This window comes from Colius striatus, chromosome 3 (assembly GCF_028858725.1).
Source record: "Colius striatus isolate bColStr4 chromosome 3, bColStr4.1.hap1, whole genome shotgun sequence".
In the NCBI taxonomy this organism is placed as follows: Eukaryota; Metazoa; Chordata; class Aves; order Coliiformes; family Coliidae; genus Colius; species Colius striatus.
Window position 1 is genome coordinate 418,448 of NC_084761.1, and position 25,346 is coordinate 443,793.

The 25,346-nt window shown below is 57.0% G+C and overlaps 1 protein-coding gene across 1 annotated transcript; it reads left to right on the forward strand.

Moving 5' to 3' along the window:
* The first annotated feature begins 99 nt into the window (after positions 1–99).
* TRAP1 (TNF receptor associated protein 1) lies at positions 100–23,201 on the forward strand. Its single transcript, XM_061993675.1, has 18 exons — positions 100–1,319; positions 5,606–5,773; positions 7,029–7,111; positions 7,498–7,638; positions 12,144–12,215; positions 12,860–13,020; positions 13,944–14,053; positions 14,241–14,314; positions 16,832–16,987; positions 17,400–17,520; positions 17,645–17,714; positions 18,986–19,133; positions 19,630–19,815; positions 20,344–20,482; positions 20,977–21,062; positions 21,481–21,626; positions 22,005–22,077; positions 22,344–23,201. The coding sequence occupies exons 1-18, from the start codon at positions 1,253–1,255 to the stop codon at positions 22,443–22,445; spliced, it is 2,103 nt and encodes a 700-aa protein (XP_061849659.1). The 5' UTR covers positions 100–1,252; the 3' UTR covers positions 22,446–23,201.
* Positions 23,202–25,346: the final 2,145 nt, after the last annotated feature.

The window sequence follows — 25,346 nt, forward strand, 5'->3', positions numbered from 1 at the left end:
AGAATGTTTAAGGTTTTTATTTATTTATATATTTTTGGATCATGTTCTTTGTAGAGCTCTTGAGTCTTCGCCTGTCCCCGGGAGCAGCCCCGGGGGCAGCGCCAGGAGCCGAGCCGGTGCCAGCCCGGCCCCAGGGCCCTTCAGCCCCCCCCTGCCCGCGTCCCCTCGGGCAGGAGCGGTGCCCGGCCGTGGGCGAGTCGCAGGGGTTCATCCCGAAGGGTTAACTGGAATAAATTATTAATAGCCGTCGCTTTTTAAACAAAACTGCGTTAATTTAGAGAAGGATCACCAACGAGAGGCAAATAGAGAGTATGGAGTTAATTCGAGGCTAATTTATTTAGTCTACAGTAAAATATGAACCTATTGACTTTAACACTATTTTTCTGCTGTTAACTCTGAGTCTAGATTTGAGGGTTTTCTGTGGAATAAAAAATAAGAAATCATGTACATGTTCCCTTTAATATCCTGTCCCCATGCCCTCCTCTGCCTGGGCCACTCGCCCCTCCTCCCCCCAGGGACTGCCTTTGGGCGACTTTAAAAGCCCAGGGGCCCTTCTCCCAGCGTAGGTGTGAGCTTTAACCCCCCAGGACTAGCCCTGAACGCCACCCCTCGCACCTCTGCAGCGCCTGCGCCCGGCCCGGGGCTCCCCCAGCCTGCCCTGCCCCAGGGACGTGCCGGGGGCGGACGGGGGGAGAGGAGTCAACACTTTCTCTCAGCTTTCATCCCCGTGCTGTGCTTCCTTCCCCCTGCCGAGGGTCTCTGCTGCAGCTTGTCGCTTTCACCAGCACTGGATTCATCTGCCCACACAATGGTCTTCAGCAAGTCGAGATGTCAAAGTCTGGTGAGGTCAATGAACACTGACCCAATGCTTGTCTGAAAGAAGGTGCTGTAAAACAAGCAGAAAGCCAGCTGGAAAGCCCTCGTGCTGTGTCCTGGTACGGGAGGGGAAGAAAATAGTGCATTTGTGATCAAAAAGAGGCAACTTGAACTGTGCTGGTGTTCCTAGTAAACGCTGGTGGAAGTGCTGGGATGGGAGGCTGGGCGCAGCCACAGAGCTCTGCCCACAGCCCCAGCGTGAGCGCTGCCCGGACGCCTTAGAGGGAAGGACTGAGCAGGAGCAGCCCTCCTGTGCCAGACACCGGGTGCAGTAGCCCGGCCAGTCGCTCTGAAGCCAGAGGCAGCACATGTCGGCAGCCAGAGCACACGGGCTGCTGTGCAGAGGCCGCCTGTCCCCCCCGCCTGGGAAGTGCAGATGCAGAGCAGGGCGCGCTCTGCCACCCTCAGCCCAGGCGGCGACTGGAGACAGCGACAACCACCAGGTACCACAGCCCCGGCGGGAGGGTCCGTACCAGACCCCCGCACCCCAACGCCCTCCGAGCAGGGACACGCTTCAGGGTGCGTGGACAGGTGACACGGCACAGGGCCGGGCAGGATTTACCGCTGCGAACCCGCAGGAGCGCTTCTAGCGCAAACTCCAGGACACGCGGATCGGCCTGGTGCCGGGATCAGCCGCAGGGAGCTGCACGTGGAGCTTTTCCAGCCGCCCCCGAGGCACCGGCAGCCACGAGGCTGCCTCGGCGAAGCGGCCACAGGCGTCCCTGGAGGCGGGCGGCCAGTGCTCACTGACACGGCGCCGGACGGGCCCCGCTCCCACACCCGGCGTCGCGGAGCGGCCGATCCGACCCCCCGCCCCGGGGCCGATCCCGCTCCCGGCCTGTCCGGCGGGCGGAGGGGCGCGCGCCCCGCCCGGTGACGCCATCGGCGGGCGCCGTCGGGAGCGCGCGCGGGCATGGCGGCGGCGCGGCGCGTGGCGCTCCTGCTGCGCAGCGGGGCCGGGGCCGGGCCGCGGGGCCCCGCAGGTGAGCAGGAGCGGTCCCGCCGCCGCAGCCGCAGCCGCCCTGCCCGGGCAGCCGCCGGCCTCCGCGGAGCGCCGGGGGGGCGCGGGCCCGGCGGGGGGCGTGCGGGACGGGGCGGGGCGGACGGGCCCTCGGCCCGGCCCCGCCTCCGGCGCCTGCCCGGGCACGCCGGGACCCCGCGGCGGGGCTGCGTGTAGGCGGGCAGCGTTCCGCGGGGCGCAGCCGCTCCCCAGCGCCCCCGGGGCCGGAGCGGGGCACGGCCGGGCTCGGGGGTGTGCGGCACGGCCGGGTCTGCCTGCGGCTCACACCGAGTCTGCGTGTCCTGCCCCGTGCAGTGGGCTGGAGCGTGGGCTGGAGCACAGTCCGGTTCGTTTGCTGGCTCACGCGAGGTGTCCAGCGTCTCTGGGTTCGCCTCCAGGCTGATAGGGGATGTCTCTGGGTTCATCTCCAGGCTGTTAGGGGACGTGCAGCATGTCCAGGTTCCTCTGTTTCTCACCCAGGGTCCGTGGGTCCCGGCTCGCACCCGGGGTGAGGCTCACCCGGCTCAGCTGGGCGCTGGGACAGCAGCAGCGTGCTCCTGTTCTCTGGCTGTTTTGGCACGAGGTGGCCCAACCACGAGCCCGAGGGGTGTGTGTTCCCCAGGGCTGCTCTTGAGGCTTCAGCCGAGGCAGCTGGATCGAGGGCTGAGAGAATCCCGCTCTGAGGGCTCGGCTCCGGGTGCCCTGTCGCAGGGAGGCTGTGGGGTGCAGCTCAGGGGACGTGCCCGTGGGTTGTGAGCAGCCCGTGCGTGCTGGTGCTGCCTCAGCCGCTGCCCGGCCTCTCAGCCACAGCCCTGCAGGCTCCCGCTGTGGTCTGTGGTTTCCCGGGGGGTTATGAAGAGAAAATGTGACAGAGGAAATGGGGTGACAAGTCAGGCGACTGTGGGGAGTGGATTGTTGGATTTATTGTGCTGTCAGATGTTTCTGGGCAATTCGGTTCTTCCCCCCTGGAAATCCCCAGGGGCTTGTTAGCTGAGTCTGAGAAAGCAGCCCTGTACCTCCCCTGGGTTACAGGTGCTGCAGCAGAGACGGGTCTATTCCTTCATTCTTGTCCTTCAGGGACAAAAGTAGTGAGCAGAAGCAGCGTGGGGTGAGAACAGAGAGGGAGGAGCAGGAGGGGTTGTCCTTTTGCTTGGAGGGAGTGGAGATGCTTCCCTTCAGCCCAGCGACACTGGCAGCATTTTCTCTGAGCTCTTGCAGGGCTGAAGGCTGAAGCTGGGGCAGAGCTTTTTGGGAGGTGCATTGGCACAGGCAGAGCAGGGGCTCTCCTCTGCCTGAGTGCCCACAGGTCTGGTGCCCAGCAGGAGAGCCTTTCCCTCTAACGAGGTGTGAGCTGAAGCCCCTGCTCTTCCCTGCAAGAGCATCCTCAGGCTGGGACTGCACAGCAACCAAGCTGTTATGGTAATTTCTGCTGACCCAAATTCTCCTCTTTGTTTTGAGCCATGTACTGCTTTGTGCTCGCTTCCCCACCCTCAGTGTCTCACTGACATTCCTCTCAGCCCTTTTTCCCAGGAGGCTGCGTGTCCCAGGGGGTTGGGGTATCAGTGAGTGAAAGAAGCTGTGAGATCGAGGGCCTTTCCCTCTCCTGGGGTGTGTTCCCCAGGCACAGGATCACTGGGGTTCGCAGAGGACTGGGAGCTGCAGAGTAGTGTGTGTGCCTGCAGCCTTCTGGGGTGCAGGTGGGGCAGGATGCAGGCTGGGAGGTGTGTGGGCTGTGAGGAAGCTCAGCCTTTGGTTCACTGCACCTATGAAGAGCTGATTTGTCTGCAGCAGCTGCAGCTCAGCCAGGGCAGGAGCCAGCCCTGCTTTCCCTCTTCATCTTAGGGGTTTGTTTCTCAGACTCCTTTTGAGTGTCACTTCGCCTGTTACCTCAGACACCTTCTTGGTAGCTGTTGTGTGCCCATAATTGTGGCTTTATGTCCAGAATTGCCGGGAGCATGTCCCCTGCTGCCTGGGCAAGGGCTCTGCCAGAGACAGGCAGCGTGAAGCCTTGTCCTGCCTGGCCTGAGACAGGCTGCTGCTTCAGGAGCAAAGAGCAAACATTGCACAAATCCAAAAGTCACCCCTGAGCTGATGAGTGGTGAGTTTGTTGTTGTGCTTTAGAGAAGGGGAGACAAGAAGGCAAACGTGAATACATCACCAGTGAGAAGCAGCTGCAGTTTCCAGAGTCAGAGGGTGTTTGTGGGCTGGGGGTGACTGTTGCTTGGCTCTGGGGCTCTGATGACCTGAAGGTTTGCAGTGAGCTGCTGCTGATCTGCTTCTCTTGTGGCTCTTGGAGCCAGGGGAGGAGCAACGTTCCCTCTTTTGTTTCTGCTGGCTGGGAAACGTGTGTGCAAGGACAGGCTTTCCAGTCTCCTACACCATCCAGCACAAAGTGAGCATAGCACACGTAAGCCCTGGCTGAAGGGAATGTGCGAGTGAAGGCCTGACTCAGCCCCTTCCTCTGCCAAGCTCCACGGGCTGGACAGGCACACGGTGAGCTCTCTGCTCTTCTCCTTGTTGCTTTCTCACAAGCCCAACAAAGGCAGAAGGATGAAGAACGTGTCCTGTGATAATGCGGCAGAGCCGTGTGTGACGCAGAGAGGGAGCAGTTATGTGTGTGGGAGGTGTTCAGATGCAATAGGAACTATTTGTGGGCTCTTTGCTTTAAGGGCAAAATGACTGGGGAGTAATTCAAGCTACTGACTCGATTCAAAGCTTTCTGTGGAAGGGGAGGAAGAATGAGGACTGACAGCCTCCTCAGTCAGCTCTTGGGGATGAGGTGCAGGAGCCAGGAGCACTGTCAGGGCTCAGGGGTTTGGGTTGGTCAGAGCTGTGGTGAGTGAGAGCCCAGCCTGGAGGTCTGGAGCAGCAAGAGCTGTTCTTGCTGACCATGCTGGCTCTCCTACCTGCTCAGGTGGGCAGGAGGTTTGCAGAGGCTCGCGAGGGGCGCCAGACACCTCCCAAGAGGAGCTGGAAGGAAAGGAAGGGTGTCAGTGAAAGGGCTGGGATGGTGGGTTCAGCCCAGGGCTGTGTCAGGGGAAGGAGGGCTGAGGAGGGAGCTGGGCTCTCCCAGCAGCTCCCATGCACTGAGGGGCTGTGGTCAGCCAAGGAAGCTGTTTCCAGGGCAGTCGGGGCACTGCAGGGACTCTCACAGGCCAGTGCTGCTCAGTTCAGTCCTTGGGTGGTTTTGTACCCACTGATCTGAAGAAAGGGCACTTTGAACATGTGCCTCTCGCAGGCCTGGGGTGTTGGCTTTGCCTCCTTTCCTTGCCTGACAAAACAAGCAAGGATGAAAGTGACGAGGACAGAGATTTCGGAGGCTGGGTTGGGAGTGAGCACGGCACCCAGAGCAGCTGTGTGTGGGGCTGCAGGGTCATAGCTTCTCGCTGGCAGCACTGTGGGAGTTGAGGTGTTCCCCGTTGTCTGCAGCTTGGCCGGGCAGCAGCAGGGAAAGCTGCAGAGTGCCTCTTCACTGGGTGATCTCTTGTTAAAGCTACTAATTGTTGTCTTCTGGCTAGAACTTTAATTCAGAAGAGACTGGCTAAAGTAGCAACTTGCCCTTCTTAGGCAGCGAGGGCAGTGCTGGAGGGAAGTGGTTGGGATTGTGAGGGGACTTCAGTCCTGCTCAGATGGTGTAGCCCCCCACGGGGTTGCTGAAGTGCGGCCTTTAAAGAGTGTTCCTGTTGCTGCCTGTGATTGATACTGAGATCCCTTCAACTGTGTCTGTAGCAAACGCAGCAGCATGTCTCCAGAGACGAGTACTCCCTCGCCAGAGCCTCAGGCACCAGGTTCCTGCCATCAGCCTGGCTGCTGCCCGGGCCTACAGCACACAGGCAGCCCAGGACAAGGAGGAGGAGCCCCTGCACAGCATCATCAGCAACACGGAGAACGTCAAAGGTGGGCGCCGCCTCGGGGGTCTGGGGCGTGGCAGGGGCAGAGCTCCCCAAAACAACCTGCCAACCAGACTGGCCTTTACTGAGCCGTGCAGCCACCAGCGCTGTGACACAGCTGAGGGCTGTGGGTCAGTGCTGGGCTGGGCAGGGTGAGGGCAGGGCTGGGACTGCAGCAGCCTCAGGGGCTTCAACACAAAGGATCAAACAAGAAAACGAGGTAAGTTGCATCTCGGTTTAGCCAAGGAACTGGTGGTCATGCATGTGTGCAGAGGCTCCACAGGCACCAGAGTTTGCCTAAAAAAGATACTTTTTGTCCCAGAAGCAAGCTGTGCCTGCCCAGGTCATTGCTGTGGATTGTGGAGGTCTCATGAGAGTCCTGCTGTCAGCCTTTTAGTTATAACAAATTGCTCTGCACACCTCCAGGGAGAGGTGCAGTGAAGCAAAGTCACGTGAGTGCCTCGAGCACGGGAGCAGCCTCTTGCCCCTGAGCTGCTGGGTGCTCTGTCAGGTTCCTGTGAGCCTGCCAGGCCCTGGAGCCCTTTGGGGCTGCTGCTCTGCTCCCGCTGCTCTCCACAGCTTGGCTCAGTAGGTCCTCACCAGCAGAGCCAGAGGCCAGTCCCCATGTTGCTGTAGGGTTCTCCAGTGCCTCTAGCAGGAGAAAGGCTGTTGTAAGGAGACCAAGGATGGCCTTTCAGCTGAGGTGCTTTGCAATGTTAATCTTTCTGAGGAGGGCTCTCTCCTGGGCAGGGCACTGGTGTGTGTTCACCTGCACTCTCTTGCCTGCTCCACATCACTGGAGAATCTGCCTGTTTCTGCTTAAGGCTCTGAGTGTTGTCTGGGCCTGAGAAGTGCTACTCAAGCATAGGAGCTCTTAAGAGGGCACATGTAGGTGGTTCCCTTGACAGTGGAGTCCAGGAGGCCTGTGGAAAGCAGACTGGAAACCACAGGAGGCACTAGGGAGAGGGACTGGGACTGCATGGAGAAAGGACAATCACCTTGCACAGTGCTTTGCTGCTTGCCCTGAGGATTGGCTGCCAGGTGCAGGGGCCAGACATCTGCTGGGCAGGGTGTGCTGCTTCTGAGGGGGTGTGAACACCTTTGGTGGCACCTTGTTGGAGGCTGCAGCTGCCTTCATCCCATCCTGCTTCAGGCTTTTGCTCCTGGGAAGCTGAGGCGTGTGGCAAGAGTGCAGTTTTGCTCTCCTTCCCGAGAGGACCCTGGTGAAGTGCCTTAAAGGTGTGTTTGTGATTGTTTTCTAGGTGCAGCCTCTAAACATGAGTTTCAGGCTGAGACAAAGAAGCTGCTGGACATTGTTGCCCGTTCCTTGTACTCAGAGAAGGAGGTGAGGCCCCAGGACCTGCCAGGAGATGCTCTGTGGGCAGAGCCCTGTCTGTCAAGGGGTACCTGCGAAAGGGGTGAGCTGGGGGATACCTGCTCCCTTTCCCAGCAAGTCCTGTGCTGCTCCCCTGTCCCGTTTGCTTGAATGACCTTTTCTTAAGACATCTCGAAAACGGGTTTTCCAAACAGTTTGTTGGTGTGAGCAGGTGACTGTGAATCTCGGGATCTCTGCACTTTAATACCAAGTCCAGACAAACTGTTGTGCTGGCAGGTAATGGGGAAAGGCAGGTTCTTTTCTAGTGAGCTGGGAGGAGGTGAGTTCCCAGGGCTTTGGAGATGCCATGCAGCAGCTGGGCCAGGGCTGCAGTGTCAGGCTGTGTCTCATCCCAGGTGTTCATCCGGGAGCTGATCTCCAACGGCAGCGACGCGCTGGAGAAGCTGCGGCACCGGCTGGTGGCAGAGGGAAAGGCCTTGCCAGAGATGGAGATCCACCTGCAGACAGACAGTGGGAAGGGAACCATCACTATCCAGGTACCTCCCTTGGGCACTGCAGAGCTTTGTTCCAGCCTTTGTCCCGTGAAGGGCCAGTGAAGCTGAGTGGCAGCACGTTCCTGTGGGTTCCCAAGCCTGCCTCAGGAAGTGTTTCTATCCTCAGCTGGACTCTGGTCCTGAAACCTCAGGATGTGATGAGAAACCACCAATTCTGTTCCTCAGTTTGCTGCTCCTTCTGTCCCTGTTGGGACCTACCAGTAGGTTTCCTCACAGTCCCTTACCTGGTGCACTTGCCTGGTGTGTATGCCTTACCAGCACAAAGGGTTTCATCCTGACCTTTGGGAGGATTTGCCTCACCTCCTGAAGTGTGAGGTGTTACGTGGCAGCTCACAGACCTCCCCTCTCACCCTGGTCACTGGCAGATGCTGGGAAGAACATCCCATTGCTGATGGTCTCTGTCTCCTGCTCCAGGAGAGGCCAAGCCCAAGTGATGCTGAGGCTCTGCCCTGACGTGCAGATGGGGCTGTGGATTGCAGCAGTGCCATCACACCTACCTGCCCTCCTTCCCACAGCCCTGGTTTTGGGTGTTCCCTGCTGGTGACAGAATGCTTGGCAGGAGGGGGACAGTCACACTCAGCTGTGGGCTCCTGTGGTGCAGGAAGGACAGCTGCTCCTTCCCCCTGTGCTGTGGTTGCTCTTGTTTGTGGCTGTTGTCCAGCCTGGAAGCCTGAGGCTCAGTCTCAATGTTTTTCTTGTTGAAGTCTTTGATGCAAAGAAGGCAATTCTGTAACTTTCCTCGTGGACCAGTGTCAGCCATGAGTGTAGCTGCAACTGCTCCCAGGAGAGCAGAGCCTGGTGAGAGCAGAGGGAAGGCTGACCGTGGCAGGGCTGGGGGAGCTGTGGCACAGACAAAGCAAACAGTGGGATGTTTTGCACGTGGGACCGAAGCCCTGGCTGCTGGAGGCCGCTCAGTGGGTCTGTACTCGTGTTTCTGTGCAGGACAAGCAGCTGTGGTTGCCATGGGGAAGTTACTGATCGTCAGTGGGCAACAGAATCATCAGCCCAAAGACTGTCAAACTGTAATGCAGAGGCTTTGCCATTCCTGTCACACCTGGCTGCCGCAGCTCCCTGCCTGTGGCCTGACACTGGGAGCTCTCCTCATGTAGCCCTGGGCAGAGCCCCCTCCTCAGTCCCTTCAGACACCCCAGGGGATGCGCAGCCTCTGAACACATCCAGACACGCTGCTGTGCCCTGTACCTGTGGAAGCTGTCCCCTTCTTTGGCAGCCTGGTTCAGAGACCCCTTTGCCCCCCTTGGCTGGATTTGATGTCGTACCCAATCAATCCTGCTGGGGATTTATCTCCCTGTAACCCCCCCACCTGCTGCCTCTGCGTCTCTAATGCGACTCAACGAGCCCTAACAGGCAGCTTTGAGCTGCAGCAGCGCTGCTCTCTGAGCAGGGAGAGGCAACAGCGCTGCCCCAATCTCTCTTAATAGGTTTGCCTTCTCAGTAGTGCCTAAAGCTCCTTAGCTGCAGTGAGGGGTTTATTTATAACCTCTTGCAGAAACGCTGCCCGTAGCCGTCGCTCTGAACCAGCCTCACTCTCAAAAAGGTGCAGAAAACCCCCACCTTGCCTGCAGTGATTGAGGCAGAGGTGAAGCCGTCCCTTAGTCACTGTTTGGTGTTTTTTACTTGCTAGGCCCCACCATAAAAGAAGCAGCAGGTCCCTCCTGTATCATCTGCAGCAGTGGTTGCCCCAGATTCTTTCTGGAAAGATCCCTTTGTCTGTCTCTGGCCCCTGTGTCTGTGTCCTGGGATCTTCATGCTGCTTGGCCCCTGGATCTGCTGGGTCTCTCCCCTTTCCCTTCCAAACCCCACAGGATCTCCTTGTGTCTCACCAGTTGAGAAGAGGCAGGTCTGTTAGGTATGATGGCCTCGGTTCCAGGCGTGTTCCTGGGGGGATGATCCAGCTCCGGGAAGGGCTGGGTTCACCTCTGCCAGGTGTCTGCAGCTCTGCTCACTCCTCTGCCAGGGCTGAGCCATCAGCAGGACTCAGATTTTCCATACAAGGCCCTCAGTCAGGGATATCCCAGCTGAAGGATGCCAGGTGGTGTACCTGCCAGCAGGGAAATGCTCATTGTCCAGCCCACCAGGTTACACCACCCCAGTTCTTTCACCAGGATCCTGTTGTTTTAGCCAATTCCATGGTTTCCTCCACCCCTTTGGAACCTGCTTCACCCTGTTTCCAGAGCAGCTCCTTCTGGCCCCAGCCACAGCCTGCATGGCTGTGTTTTCAGTGAGGACAGATCTGCAGAGCTCTGCAGATCTGCATGCTCAGGGTTTACAGAGGTGGGTTTGGACCCTCAGAGGGTGACCCTGAGGTGACCAGAGAGCTCTCAGGCTCCGGGGCCGCGTTGCTGTTGGCAGCCCGGCTGTGCCACTGTCAGTCCCTCAGGAGCCTGTAGCCTGTTGTGTTGTCTTGCAGAGGGACAGGGCTGCAGAGGGGATGGTTCTGGGGGAGGCTGTGTACTCTGCACCCTCAGAAAGATAAAGCAGCATTCAACCAGGTGAGTAGATTGTTGTTCTGCTGAGTAACAGAAAGGCTTCTGTAATTAACCTTCAGCTAATGCAGTGTCAGTGCACTCAGCTCTGTCTCAGGGGGTACAGTGGTGACTTTCTCCAGGCTACGGAGGAGCATTTGTCACTTGGACCATCACCCTCACAGCTCGTTATTTTTGAAGCCCTTCGTACAACTTGCTTTGTCCTTTTACACATTAACTCTGCTGGGGCTGTTTTCTGCCTGATAAAACTTTTGCAGACAGAAGGGAGGATTTGAAACCCTCTGCAGGGGAGGGCAAGCTGTGGTGGTGGAGCAACAGCAGTGCTTGCAGTGACATGGCTGCTGGCAACCAGAAAGTGTTTGCAGAGGAGTGTGTGGAGCGATGAGGGAAGGGCAGTGGAAGCCCCTCCAGCTCTTCCCTTGGGTTTCATGGAGCTGGTGCTGCCTCAGCCCAGCCCAAGATGGGTTGTTCGTGGTCAAGTTCACAGAATCCCAGAGTGTGGGGCTGGCAGGGCCCTGCAGAGCTGCCCCAGCCCCAGCCCCTGCTCCAGCAGCTTCCCCTGGCTCAGGGGGCACAGGAACGTGTCCAGCTGGGGTTGGAAACCTCCCGAGCAGGAGCCTCCACACCCTCCCTGGGCAGCCTGGGCCAGGGCTCCCTCACCTCAGCACCAAAGGAGCTTCTCCTCCTGGCCCAGGGGCACTGCCTGTGTGCCAGCTGATGTCTGTTACCTCTTATTCTGTTAATGGACACTACAGAAGAAAAGTGTCTCCCATCCTGCTGACACCCACCCTTCAGGGACTGAGCAGCGTTGCTGAGGTGCCCCTGAGCTCAGGCTTCTCTTCCCCAGGCTGAACAGCCCCAGAGCTGCAGCCTTTCCTCCTCACACACATGTTCCATCCCCTCAGCACCTTGGTGTCCCTGCACTGGCCTCTCTGCAGCAGCTCCCTGTCTCCTGAGCTGGACGGACACAGTTGGTTTGTGTCCCGTCTCTGCAGAGGACCCGCGCGGCAGAGGCTGAGCTGTCCCTTCGCCGCTGTGTCCCGTTCCCTGGCGCAGCTCCATCTGCCGCAGGAGCCGGGGAGCGCAGCGCTGCTGGGCTGATGCCGGGGCCCAGCTCGGTGCTGCCGGCGGCAGCCGCTCTCGGCCGGGCTGTCGTGGCTCTGCGGTTCAGCCCCGGAGCTGTGCCGAGGCGTTCTGCAGCCAGCTTGGCAGGGCCTTGGGAATTCAGTAGGCAAATGCACTCACGGGGCAGGGAGGTACGTGTTTGTAACAGCCTGGAATCTGGGACTGCCAGGCTGCTCTATAAATAGGGGCAGATCAGAGGAGCTGCGAGTGCTGCTCAGGGTCTGGCACGAGCAAAACCAGAACCAGATGCTGAGGACTTTTCTTTCTGGCTTTTTCTTCCCTGGGGGAAGGGACCATGTCAGATTCCTCAGCTTTTGCCACACCCTGTTCTTTTTCCCTGGCTTTCCATCTCCCACTCTGAGATCTTGCTGGGCATCATCCCTCTTCTCAGCCGAGTCCACTGACCAGCCTCACCGTATGCAATCGAAGGAAAGGTGCTGCTGAATGTGGTGCTTGTAGGCTAATGTCTGTGTTTCCTGAGAGTTAAGGTGTTCAGTGCTGATTCCTGATGGGACTGCACCAGTTCCCCATCTGTGGGTTGGGAATAAGCTGCTTCTCCTCACAGCTCTTCCCTCCCTGGGCCTGCTCAGGATGGGAGCTGTTGCTGTATGTGCACAGACCCTGACACAGCGAGGCCACGGATGGCTCGAGGGCTCTTTCCAGCACTGTCAGCCTGTGTGGTTGTAGAGGGGTGCAGAAACCAGCCTGTCCTGACGCGTTTGTCTTCCTTCAAGAAACAGCCTGAGTCTCTGAGTGTTTGCAGCCAGAGAGAGCAGGAGGCAGAAGTTGCTGGGGTGCTGTCTGCTGAAGCAGTGCTTCTGTGCTGGTATCTCAGACACCGTTGCTGTTTCTTTTCAGGACACAGGTATTGGGATGACCCAGGAGGAGCTGGTCTCAAACCTCGGTACCATTGCTCGCTCAGGCTCGAAGGTAACTTGGGAAGAGGCACCCTTCTCCCTCCCTCTTCTCCAGTTATGGCCACTTCAGTCCTCCCAGTAATTCGTTTTGTTTTGTCCCGTGGCCAGCACCCAGCTGTGAAATGTCACCTCTCGTGGCAGCTGAGGCCTGCCCATGGAGTCCTCAGGCTCTTAGTGGTCTCTGCTGGGTGGCCCAAGCAGCGCTGCTGGGCCCTGGGTGTAGCACATCCTCCTGCCCTCGCTCCCAAACACCTTCCCCCCTGTCCCTGCACAAGGGCACAGGCTCACTCAGCATTCCTCCCGTGTGCAGGAGGGCAGAGGCTGTGTCCTCAGCTGACAAGTTGTTAGATAAATGTACCTGGGGGGGTTTCATCTCTGGAGTCACCACTTTCGTGCTCATGATTGAGAGTTCTCACTTGTTGCCCTCCCACTGCTCGTGGCAGCGAGTGTTGCCTTGAGCACTGATCCCCCTTCCCAGCAGTGCCATTCCTGTGGGAGGAACCCTTGGGCACCATCCTGGGGACCCTGATGCAGAGGCATGTTGGGGGGTGCTGGGCTGCAGGGCAGGAGGGGGATCCTGGCCAGAGGGTGGTCTGCACCCTCTCCGGGGCACCTGAAGTCCCTGTGTGCTGTTTGATGCCTCCTTTGTTCCTCCAGGCTTTTCTAGATGCTCTGCAGAGCCAAGCTGAAGCCAGCAGTAAGATCATTGGCCAGTTTGGAGTGGGTTTCTACTCGGCCTTCATGGTGGCTGATAAAGTGGAGGTGTTCTCCCAGTCTGCAGAGCCAGGCAGCCCAGGCTACCACTGGTCCTCGGATGGGTAAGGCAGCAGAACAGGATGGAAGCCTGGGGGGCTCTGTGCAGAGCAGGCATGGGCTGGAAGCTGTGCAAAGCAAGACTTTGGGGTGCTCTGTCATGGCTTGATGGCTTAGATGCTGCTCAGATCATACACTGCAAGCGAGAGCAGCTGAGCAAGCCAGGGTGACACCACAGAGACAGATGTGCATAGTGAGAGGAGGCGTGGTGTGCACAGAGCACCTGCCTCTCCTTTCCCTGCCTGCTGGCAGGCAGTCCTCCAGGCAGTGCCCACACCACACAGACACGCTGTCTCTCTGGTGTAGCTGTGGCTGGGGGCAGATGGCACTGTGCAGAGCCATGCCTCCACAGGCACCTGCAGCTCAGCTCTGCCTGCTCAGCCCTGGCCTGTGCTGGAAGCTGCACACAGCTGCAGTGGCAGTGCTGCTGAGGGAGGGGCTTTGGGGGTGACAGGCTCTGCATCTCCTCAGAATGAAGAATTTCCTGAGTTACTGAAATTCTTGAGAAGTGTCTGGTAACTCAGGCACTGGGCTGCTGCAGGCTGGGACCTGTGCCCCTGCACACCCCTGCCTGTCCCACTGCACCCCACAAGCTAACACAGCTCCCAGACCCTCACTTGCCTTGGGGCAGGAAGGGGCAGCAGCCTCGTGGCTGTGGGAAGCGTGGGAGGGGGTGAAGGCCGAGCTCACACAACCTGGAGGTCATTTCCTTTTCAGCAGAGGCTGCTGGTGTGTGCAGAGCAGCGTGTCCTGGGCAGGGACAGGTGCCTGTGGGGGCTTCTCAGAGGCACACAGAGCGCTCAGGATTCTGTTGCCTTTTCCTCTTGGTGCTGAAGTGTTGTGTGTGCTCTTACAATAACAGTTTTTAATGTCCCATCGTGGATGAATCTGAGGCAGCATCTGACACGAGCTCTGTTTGTAATCCCAGTTCAGGAATGTTTGAGATTGCAGAGGCATCTGGTGTCAGAACTGGGACTAAGATTATTATACATCTCAAAGAAGAGTGCAAGGAGTTTGCAAATGAAGACCGAGTCAAGGGTGAGAGGAGGAGGGCAATGCTGTTACCTGCTGAGGGGCTGGGTGGGCTCTGGTGGGGCCCCAGGCATGGGAGGGGAATTTACAGCATCTCTCCTCTCCTGCAGCACCTTTCCCCTGCTGTTCCTGAGGAGATTCTTACTGCATTGTTTCACAAATGTAACCCTTCTGTGTCTTCTTTCCATTCCAGAGGTGGTGACAAAATACAGCAACTTCATCAGCTTCCCACTGTACCTCAATGGGAGGAGAATCAACACACTGCAGGTGAGCAGGAGGGACAGGGGCAGAATCAACACACTGCAGGTGAGCAGGAGGGACAGGGGCAGAATCAACACACTGCAGGTGAGCAGGAGGGACAGGGGCAGAATCAACACACTGCAGGTGAGCAGGAGGGACAGGGGCAGAATCAACACACTGCAGGTGAGCAGGAGGACAGGGGCAGAATCAACACACTGCAGGTGAGCAGGAGGGACAGGGGCAGAATCAACACACTGCAGGTGAGCAGGAGGACAGGGGCAGGTTGCTCATGGAGATGAGTCCTTGCAGTCCTGCACTGGAGACAGGAACCAGCAGAAAGTTGCTGCTGTCCCTGGGGATCAGGGGAGGATTGTCCAGGACATCACAGACCCTGGGGCAATGGGTTAACTGGAGCAAAAGGACACAAGGCAGCAGAAGCTGTGCCTGGAACTACCTGTTTGTGTTTGTTGGAGACAATTCTGGCAGATTAGCAAAGCAGTTTTTCTTCACAGCTATCTTCCAGAGCTTGCCTCAGTCAGCATTATTGTTTCAGTGCTTCACAGTACTTACTCTGTGTGTTTAAGCCAGGTGCCATGTTAGTGGTGCAGGGACTGCTCAGTCCCTGGGTGCTGACAGCAGCTCTCTGTCCTCCAGCATGGGATAGCCAGGGCCAGTGAAGGGATGGTTTGCTTAATGGCTCAGCCTGATTTTCTTCAGAGCTCTTAGCTGAGCACTCCTTGAGACTGGCATTTCCTCACCACCTAAAATTATAGTGCAGCCACATCCATTTTAGTCAGAAGTTCTTGGCCCAGCTGCAGGAATCACCAAGGTAAAATTCATTCTCTTTAAAACAAAAGTCTGTGAATCCTTTTCCTCCAGCACCTTCCTTTCTGCTTAGTTAGAGCTTCCTCAGCTAAGAGAGCAGGAGAGGTGTGTGGGGTTGTGTCCTGGAATGTGGCACTGAATGCTCAGGCTTTGGAGACTGTGCTTCAATGTTTTGCTGTGTTGGTTTGTCTGAGGCTCTGTAATTGGTGTTATTAGTCGCTGATACTTGTTTGCATTCGCACATAATGGTGTTTCTGTTCCAAAGGCTTTCTAGCTACTTCCTTTCAATTACAAATCCAGACGTAGATGTAGGCACCTGTTTGTCTTTTGCACCTGACAGTCAATAGCACAGACTCCCTGGAGAAGAGTAGTGCCAGGGCAAGGGGTGGGTGCCCTTGGTAGTCAGGTACTTCTGCTTACCAGGCAGTGTGTTTCCCCTGGGGTGCAGCAGCAGCTTTATCCTCATTGTGCTCCCATTTCAGGCCATTTATTTTAATCTGTGATCTTGTCCTCATGTGTTTCCACACACCAACTGCAAACAGAGCCACAGCTACTTCCCTCGTGTGGCTTTTCCTAGATAAGCTCTTGACTGCTTGCTGTGTGGCTGGCAGTGTGGAGTCAGAGGCTTTTCTGGCCTGTCTGGTAACTGCAGCTGCCAGGAAGGCTCTGGGAAAGCAGCACTTCACCTCACAGCTGCTGTAAAGCACCTCAGTACCCAGCTGAGTCCATAATCCTACCTGTGCTCTGTTAGCCCTCCAGGACACTTTTGTGTGCTGGGAGTTATGAAGCCACTTTGTGGAGTAAGGCTTTGAGGCAGAAGAAGCTTTAAGGAGTAGTTGGCAAGGCTGCCAGAGCCCTTGGACTCTGGTAGGTGGAGGGTGGGCTGGATGTTGGTGTTGCCCCCAACGACCCCTGTCACTCCTCAGGGCTTGAGTGACAAAGAGTGGCAGTGAGTGTGGTGGGCTTCACCTGGCTGGAAACAAGAGATTCCGGACTGGGTCCCAGTGCTTGTGAAGTGGGCACAACCTCCCATGTCTTTGCTAGATGCTGGTCTGCTGATGTCAGCATGGGCTGAGTGCTCCAGAGGTGGTGTGGGGCTTAGAGGAGCTGCAGGTATAAAGCATGGCCAGGGGAAAGGACCTGGGCTGGAGCTCACACCTGCAGTTCAGGTGTGGATGTGTGAAGTGGCACTGCTGGAGCACTCTGAGCCTGCAGCCGGGACAGACAAGAGGGTCCCAGAGCATGTCCCAAAGCAAATGGGCATAAAACAGGCAATCTGGGGCTCCCCCACCCTCAGCAACCCCTGTGGTGGGACAGGGGCCTCAGGTAGGGAGATGAGGCTGCTGCAACACACACACACCCCCCTTCACTTTGCTTTTGCTTGCCACTCAGGTCTTGAGGTACGTGAGCAGTGCTGCCACCAGCTGAGCTGCCACAGCTGTGCAGGGTGCTCCTGGCCAGTAGCAAGTGTGAGGCAATGGAGGCTGGCCAAATCCCGTTTCTTTTGGCCTAAACAAAGCTGCCTTGTGTGTGTTGCAGGGCAAGCATACCTCCATGAGGGGCAGTCACTGGTCAGTTTGTGGTGACGTGCCTGAACCAAAACACATCCCAGTGCCCTCAGGAGAAAGATCCCTTTGCTTCAGCATCCTGAGGGAAAGACTCTGAGAGAAGAGCCCCGTGCTCTGAGGCATCAGGGCTCCTCTCCCTGCTCCCCCACAGGCCCTCTGGATGCTGGACCCCAAGGACATCGGCGAGTGGCAGCACGAGGAGTTCTACCGCTTCGTGGCCCAGGCCCACGACAGGCCCCGCTACGTCCTGCACTACAGGGCTGACGCTCCCCTCAACATCCGCAGCATCTTCTATGTGCCTGAGCAGGTACTGCCCAGAAGGGAGCAGGGGCTGGCTGTCTGTCCCCAGCCAGGGAGCAGGGGCTGTCTGTCCCCAGCCAGGGAGCAGGGGCTGGCTGCCTGTCCCCAGGGGAGAGGAGGGAGCTGCTGAGGGAAAGGAGGCAGCTAAAGCTGCAGTACCAGGGGGACTGTCCCTTGTGGCATCCCTGCAGTGGGCTGGGGGTGGCTGTGGGGATGCTGAGCTGCCCAGGAGCAGGGATGTGGCTCAGGTGGCTGCTGGGGGAAGACAGCCAAGATTTTGGCTCTCTGGTCCGGTGCTGGGAGGGATGACCACGGTGTGCCCTGGACAGCTGGTGCAGCCACAGAGATGCTGCAGCACAGCCTGCAGCTAGGCACCCTGCAGGGAACTGCTGTTACCTTTCTGCCCCCTGTTGCTGCAGAAACCATCCGTGTTTGACATCAGCAGGGAGCTGGGCTCCAGCGTCGCCCTCTACAGCCGCAAAATCCTCATCCAGACCAAAGCTGCAGACATCCTGCCCAAGTGGCTGCGTTTCCTGAGAGGTGTGTGCTCTGCAAGCTGCAGTGGTGGGCTGGGGACTGGCTTCCACGGGAGTGAGGCCAGAGGCTGCCTGCCTGAGCCTGGACTCAGGTTTGCCTCAGGTTCACACATTGCTCTGTGTTCCAGGCGTTGTGGATAGTGAGGACATACCCCTGAACCTCAGCAGGGAGCTGCTGCAGGAGAGTGCCCTTATCAGGTAAGAGTTAGAGCCTGTGTACTGCTGAGGCTCTTCTGGCTTCTTGCTGATTGAGGAGAGGACGTTGTGAGATAGAGAGGCTTGGAGGGATCTGGCATGTAACCTGCAGCAAATCCTGCAGACTTTCTGTAGTCTGTAAAGTGAGTTGTTGCTCAGCTGTGCTGGTCACTTTTCAAGATGTGGGAGCAGCATCCTGAGTCACACAGTCTTCTGCTGCCTCCTTAGGCTGCCTTTGATTTCCCTGCTGTACAGCAGTGACAGGGCACTTGACATTTAAAATGTCTGTTCTGCACACCACATGGTTTGGAAAACAAACAGTAAGTCACAGAATCCCAGAAAGGACCATGCAGAGCTCCCCCAGCCCAACCCCTGCTCAGGCAGCTTCCCCTGGCTCAGGGGGCACAGGAACGTGTCCAGCTGGGGTTGGAAACCTCCTGAGAAGGAGCCTCCACATCCTCCCTGGGCAGCCTGGGCCAGGGCTCCCTCCCCTCAGCACCAAAGGACTTTCTCCTCCTGTGCCAGGGGAACTGTTTGTGTCCTAGCTGATGTCCATCACCCCTTGTCCTGTCCCTGAGCACCACAGAACAAAGAGTCCCCCCATCCTCACACCCACCCTTTAGGGACTGAGCAGCATTGCTGAGGTGCCCCTGAGCTCAGGCTTCTCTTCCCCAGGCTGAACAGCCCCAGGGCTGCAGCCTTTCCTCCTCACACACATGTTCCATCCCCTCAGCACCCTGGTGTCCCTGCACTGGCCTCTCTGCAGCAGTTCCCTGTCTCTCTGCAGCTGGGGAGCCCAGAGCTGGACACAGGACTCCAGATGAGGCCTCAGCAGGGCAGAGCAGAGGGGCAGCAGAACCTCCCTCCCCCTGCTGCCCACACTCTGCTTGATGCCACCAGGATGCCACTGGCCTCTTGCCCACGAGGGCATATTGCTGGCTCATGTTTAGTTTGCTGCACACCAGCACTCCCAGGTCCTTCTCCAGGAGCTGCTCTCCAGCAGCTCAGCTGTCAGTAGCAGGAAACTGAGCCATACTCAGGATTCCCCCAAGTGTGACCCATTTATAGCTGCTCCTACCCCTGTTTAAGGGCAGCTGTGGGAGGCAGGTGCCCTGTGCACAGTTGGTTATTCCCAGCAGCATCCCTGAGTTGTGAATCTCTAAAGGTTTGACCTTCAGCAGTAACTGAAGCACTGTACAGGGGGAGAGATGTTCATCTGAAATCTCTTGCCTTGGTCTAGCAGCTGTCTTGAAAAGGGTTTGTTCCTGCTGCAGGAAGCTCCGAGATGTTTTGCAGAAGAGGTTAATCAAGTTCTTCATTGACCAGAGCAAGAAGGACCCCGAGAAATACGCCAAATTCTTTGAGGACTACGGGGTGTTCGTGAGAGAGGGGATCGTCACAGCAGCAGAGCAGGACGTCAAGGTACTCGGAGGCTTGAAGCACTGCAGCGGCTGGGAGGGATTACTGGCTGCTGGGATAAGCTGGCATGAGGGAGATTGCTCCTTCTCTGTGAACCTTGCCCATGACTTGTGTTCCTGGGTCTGATGAGACCTGTGAGTTCTCTAGTGCCCAAACTCTCACTCTTTCTGACTGGGTGCCACTTCCCACTTAATTCAAGACATTGCAGGGTTTTTGTACCCAGATGGTATCAGCCCCCCCTGATGCAACCTGAGCTACAACAGGCAGCACAGCAGGGCTTTCCCTGCTGTCTCCCTCTGCCTGGATTCCCGTTCCCAGGACAGCTTGAGCTGCAGCCTGTCTAGGTCACTTTTCTGCTTCCTCAATATCTGGAGCGGGAAAGGAGGGACTCAGAATGCCCCTGCACCCTTCTACAGGGCTGCACACGGGGCTGTGTGCTGCAGAGGGCATTGGTGGGGCTGGGAGCAGTCCCAGAGCCCCAGGAGCACGTTTGTTGCAGGAGGACATTGCGAAGCTGCTGCTGTACGAGTCGTCGGCGCTGCCGGCGGGGCAGCTGACCAGCCTGGCTGCCTACGCGTCCCGCATGCGCCCCGGCACCAGGAACATCTACTACCTGTGTGCGCCCAGCCGCCACCTGGCTCAGCACTCCCCCTACTTCGAGGCCATGAAGAAGAAGGACATGGAGGTGGGTGAGCAGGGGAACCCCCTGAGCCGTTGCCTTGGGGCTCAGGGCTTGCCCGGCTCTCCGAGCCGCGCAGGGCCCGTGACGGACGCCCACCAGTGTGGGGGCTCTGCCCTGGCTGCCCCTGTCCCAGCAGGGCAGCTGAGGCTGTGTGGGGCTGGGAGGGGTGAGGCCTTGTGCAGACACCCGGGCCCGACATCTGCTTAACACCTTTGTGGGAGCCCAGGAGCTGCCGTGCGGGGCTGGCACTGCTGTTACAGGCGACCAAGTGGCCCTTTCAGGACAGGAGTCAGTGCTGGTTCCCCCATCCCATGGGGCAGCAGGACTTGTTCAGCTGTAGACCTGCCACCCCCATGGTAACAAAGCCCTCCGAGGCTCTGGTTTCATCTGGGGCCCCAAGCGATGGTCACCACTGGGCTGAACCCTCTGGTTTCCCCTGTGATGCTCTGGCTGTCTGGTGCAGAGTTGCCCTGGGAAGGAGGAAATGCTGTCACAGCCCCAGCAACGTGTTACTGTCCTTTTTTGGCACAGGTCCTGTTCTGCTATGAGCAGTTTGATGAGCTGACACTCTTGCACCTTCGGGAGTTCGACAAGAAGAAGCTGATCTCGGTGGAGACGGATATTGTTGTTGACCACTATAAGGAAGAGAAGTTTGAGGAGGGCAGCACAGGTATGGTGGGGCTCCCTCAGGCCTCCCTGCTGCAGGCAGTGCTGCTGCCCCTGCCAGCCTGGCAGGGCACACCCCCACTGCAGCTCCTGAGCCTGGGAGCAAGAGCACTGCTTTACAGCCTGCCCTTCTCGTGCTCTGAGGCAACCTGCAGTTCTTGCAGATCCTTCCGTCCCACGTGAGCAAAGTTTAAGCAATTTGCTCATTTAAATGTGAGGTGTTGCATGTGGAGTTCCCCTGGTTTGGGTTTTAGCTGCAGGCATCCATCCAGGGCCCTGGCAGAGGCAGGCAGGCTTTGGCAAGACACGAGGCTGCCCTCTCCAGGGAGGCCAATGTCCAGGACAAGGCCATGTCTGTGTGGTCTGGGCCGTGCTGCCTTCCCACTGACACAGACAGCAGACAAATGGGAGTGAGCAGAGGCTGAGCTCGGGAGCGACACTCGCTGGCTGTCGGCACACACAGACGCACACTCAGATGTGCTCCCTTTCCCCTACCAGCTGCAGAATGTCTGACAGAGAAGGAGGCTGAGGATCTGATGGCCTGGATGAGGAATGCCTTAGGCTCTCGAGTCACTGGTGTTAAGGTGGGTGCTCCGTGTCTGGATGACTGAGTACAGGAGACTCACAGAGGTAACAGTCCAGGGACAAATGATGGTGGGTGGTTGGGGATCTGTTTGGACCCTGAGAGAAATCATCCTTCTCCCTCCCCCTTTCTGTAAAGGTGTGAGTGCCTGTGTTTCTCATTTGGATGATGATCATATCTTCCTCTGTCATGAGCAAAGCCCACTTCCCTAGTTCGTGGCAGGGTTACCAGAGGACAGGCTGGTGGCTGCCTTCCTGGGGACTGGAGAGGCTGATTGGCAAGGAGTGCTTTGGGTCCTGCTGCTGCCTGTGTGCCAGTGTGGCCGTGGGGCCCAGCTTTCCTGCTGGGTTAGGCAGCTCCTGTGGGGCAGGGCCGGGTGGTGGCGAGGCTTGGTGTGGATCTTTGCTCTGTGTGTGCAGGTGACGAGGCGGCTGGACACGCACCCTGCCATGATCACTGTGCTGGAGATGGGGGCTGCCAGGCACTTCCTGCGCATGCAGCAGCTGGCCAAGACTCAAGAGGAGCGAGCCCAGCTCCTGCAGCCCACCCTGGAGATCAACACAGGGTAAGGGGAGCAGCACCCAGGGCACTGCAGTCGTTCTGGGGTGGAGGCAAAGAGGAGGCTCCCAGCTATTAGCAGAGCCCTCCCCAGTAAGTGCAGCGTGTGCTACGGTGCTGTAATGTGCGAGGCTGCACAGCACAGTCGGCAGGAACCACCCCCAGACACCGTGTCCAGCCCTCTGAGGACATAGGTGGAGGGGACAGGGGACAGGGTGGGAGAGAAGAGAGAAGTCTCAGAGCAGGAGCAATGAGGCTGGAGCTATTTTGGCCTTAAGTCAGAGCCTTTCCTGTCCCTCCTTGGCTTAGCTGCTCATTCTGGAAATACATTTCTCATTGTGTCCAAAAATACCAAGCCCCAGTGTTGATCTCTCTCACTCTTCAGGCACACTCTGATTAAGAAGCTTAACGAGCTGAAGGACAGTCAGCCTGATCTGGCCCAGCTGTTGCTTGATCAGGTGAGAGCCAGCCCTCCCCTGGAAGCAGCACCATCCTGCCCAGAGCCAGTGGGGCAGGGGGAGGCCATGCAGGAGGCCATGCACATCCCTCTGTGGTCCCACTCTGGATATTTCTGGTACTTGTGCTCCATGTATTTTCCTACCAGATGGCCCAGAAGACATGCTTGGTCTCAGCATGTGGGTCCTGGAGAGTGGCATTCACCTCCTCCCCAGCTCTCATCCAGCTCACTCTTGCTGCTTGGTTAATGCTTCCTTCTCCTTTTCAGATCTATGAGAATGCCATGATAGCAGCAGGGCTGAATGAGGATCCCAGGCCAATGGTGGGACGGCTGAATGAGCTCCTCACCAGGATCCTGGAGAAGAACTGAGCCCCAGAAGACTGAAGAGTGAACTCTGCTTGGCTCTCTTTCCTCTAGTGCAGTCACAGAATCACACAGAATCCCAGAGGTGGGGGTTGGAAGGGCCCTTCCTGAGCAGCCTGTGCTGGGGGTCCCTCACCTGAACACTAGTGTTTCTCCTCATGTGCCAGTGGCATTCCCTGTGCCTCTGCCAGCTGCTGCAGCACCTGCTCACAGGCCTGTGCAGAGGGAGGCTCCACACAGGAGGGAGGCAGGGAGAACACAGAGGACTTCAGCCCCTCGCTGCACAGGGAGGAGCCAGTGGCAATCATTAGATCATGTCTCATCAGCCTGTTCAAAGGGCAGTGTTCTCAGTGGGAACAAAACCCAGAGCTTGCTACTACAACAATATGCCCAAATTTCTGACCTGAGCCTGCAGAGCCTCATTTCATCCTGGTCCTAGAAGTGGTCTTTCCCAGAGCAGCTTAAGAGCCCTCCACCTCTGAGCAAGCAGGAGGAGTTTGTTGGCACAGACACAGATCAGTGCCATCAGCAAACGTGTTCTGTTGGTGGAATGTGTTGGTACAATCCCATGGCAGAAAAGAGGCCTGAGCTGCTGGGCAATGGAGTTCATCCTGGCCTTGCTGTGGAGAAAGGGAAGTAACTGGGGAAACGGGTTTCCAGTGTGTGGCTTTCTGGAGAGCCTGCAGGGTTCTTGCCTCTTCTGTGGGACAAGCTGCATGTCTAGCTGATCTGTATTTGTGATAAATAAACTCCTTTTCCAAAGCCCCACCACCCTTTTGGTCTTCTCCTTGCTTTGTTGGTCCTTGTGTCTTCCAGCTGGTGATGTGTTGACTCTTCCCTCTTCAGATACTGCTTGGTTCTCAGGGCACTGGGCGGTGGGGGGCAGGCAGGGCTGTGAAAACAGTAGGTTGTAGGAGAGAGAGTGGAGGGGAAATGGGAGAATCTGTAGCTATGGACCCTGTCAGCCTTGTCTCTGAAAATGGAGTTCAGCCTTTGAATCCTTTCTTGGGAGCAGTGGCCGTGCAGCAGGAGGCCTTTGTAAGAGAAAAGGCCAAAGCTCCCTCTGGTTTATGCCACGCAAACTCCTTTACGAGAGTCCTTTTTCCTGCTCAGGGAGGGCTCTGAGGCAGCTGTGGTATTTGTTTAGCTTATCTTTAAATTGCCAGATTAAGACTGCAGGACTGAATTTGGCTGTTTAGATGTCTGCTGGACAGGACGACCTCCAGCGCTCAGAGCTAAAGGAAGCCTGGCTGTGCAAAGAGGAATGGGAAGGCTCTGCTGTTTGGGCTCTCCTCCCGAGTTAGGAGTGACAGGACAAGAGGAAACGGCCTCAAGTTGTGTCAGAGGAGCTTTAGGTTGGATATTGGGAGCCATTACCTGAGGCTCTCCACCCAGAAGCTCACGGAGCGTGTTTGGTTTCCTGGCTGTAAGTGATGCTGAACCCTGCTTTGTGCACAAGGTTCATCTATTGGGTTTAATTTCTCCCGAGACCTTATTCATTGCTGCCTCTCTCTTTTCCCTCTGGGTTTATTTACTGGAGGGGATGTGTGCTAGTGTTCCTACAAGTTAAACTTTGTGTGCTGACAAACTGTTGGTGATAAGCAGCGTGGCCTTCTCTGCAGCTCTGCCCAGATGCACCAGCTGTGCAGTCAAACCTACGTCCCCAGGGCAGGGGATGGAAAATGTTTATAGGCAGTGAAACTGGGTTTGAAAGGACATTCCTGAGACCTCGTGCTTTTACATTTGGACAGAATCCCTCTCACGTCTGCCTCAGGACCTTGACACTGGACTGGCCCATAAAGTGGTTCCCTGGGCCAGATTGAGAACAGAGTTTTCTCTTGTCCAGGCTTCCTGCTGAGACTATCAAGAGTGTCTTGGGTTGGCTCCAGGTCTGTGATTTATGGGTGAACCGCAGGCCAGGAATCTGCAATCCAAGCTCCTTGAGCAGCAACTGTTAAAAACATTATGGGAAGAAATGGCCACTGTTTCCAAAAGAAGAAAGCTTGGGAGCCATTAATAATGTTCAGCGCTTCTGTAGTGCCTCGCAGTTGTTAATGAATCCTCCCACTCTCCTTGTGAAGGAAGTCAGAATCATTCCAACTGCACAAATAAGGTCTGCATGGAGCTCAAATAAATTTCCCTAAGAAAATCAGAGTGAGTAGGAGTTAGGGACACAGCCCAGGTCTCAAGGATCCCAGCACAGAGTGAAATGAACCTGCTCTGACATCCAGAGGCACTGACACGTCCCTGCTGGGTTTGGTTGGGGTGATCAGTGCAAATGTGACAAGAGCATCTCTGCCCAACACCCTGTTCACTGGGAAAGTCTTCCCAGGGCAGTTCTGGGTCTGCCCATGCCTCTTCCTTCTAGCAAGAATCACAAGCCCCTTCCCATCACACCCTCCCTGGAAAAGGTCTGGAGTTGGAACAGGGAAGGGGTGAAAGTCTGCCACTGAGTCCTGGCGGCAAGGGAATGGTTGGCAGGAGATTGATAATTCACAGCAGCAGGAAGGATGAAAAACTGGTGAAAGCAGCAGTTTCCTCTTATTAAATCCATATGGCAACAGGTATTGTCATGAATTGTCTGTTGAACAGATCTGCCCAAGACAAGGGCTGCAGGATTCTGGGCTCTGGCAACAGCAGGTGACAAAGCAGCAGGAGGTGAGTCAAGCCAAGCTTGTTTTGCAACTCAAGCAAACACAGGGTAATTGGAGTTAAAACCTGATCCAGAAGTGAGTCACAAACTAAATCTTTCACAGACTGTCCCAAACTCAACTCTTGGAAGCTCTGGGAACCAGTCAGAGCTGTGCTGGGAGGTGGAGAGAGATTCAGGTTGAGTTTTGCCTCACTGTTGTGTCTCCATCACTGGACTTGTTCTGCCTCCAGTGCTCTGGCAGGTAGTTTGAGAAA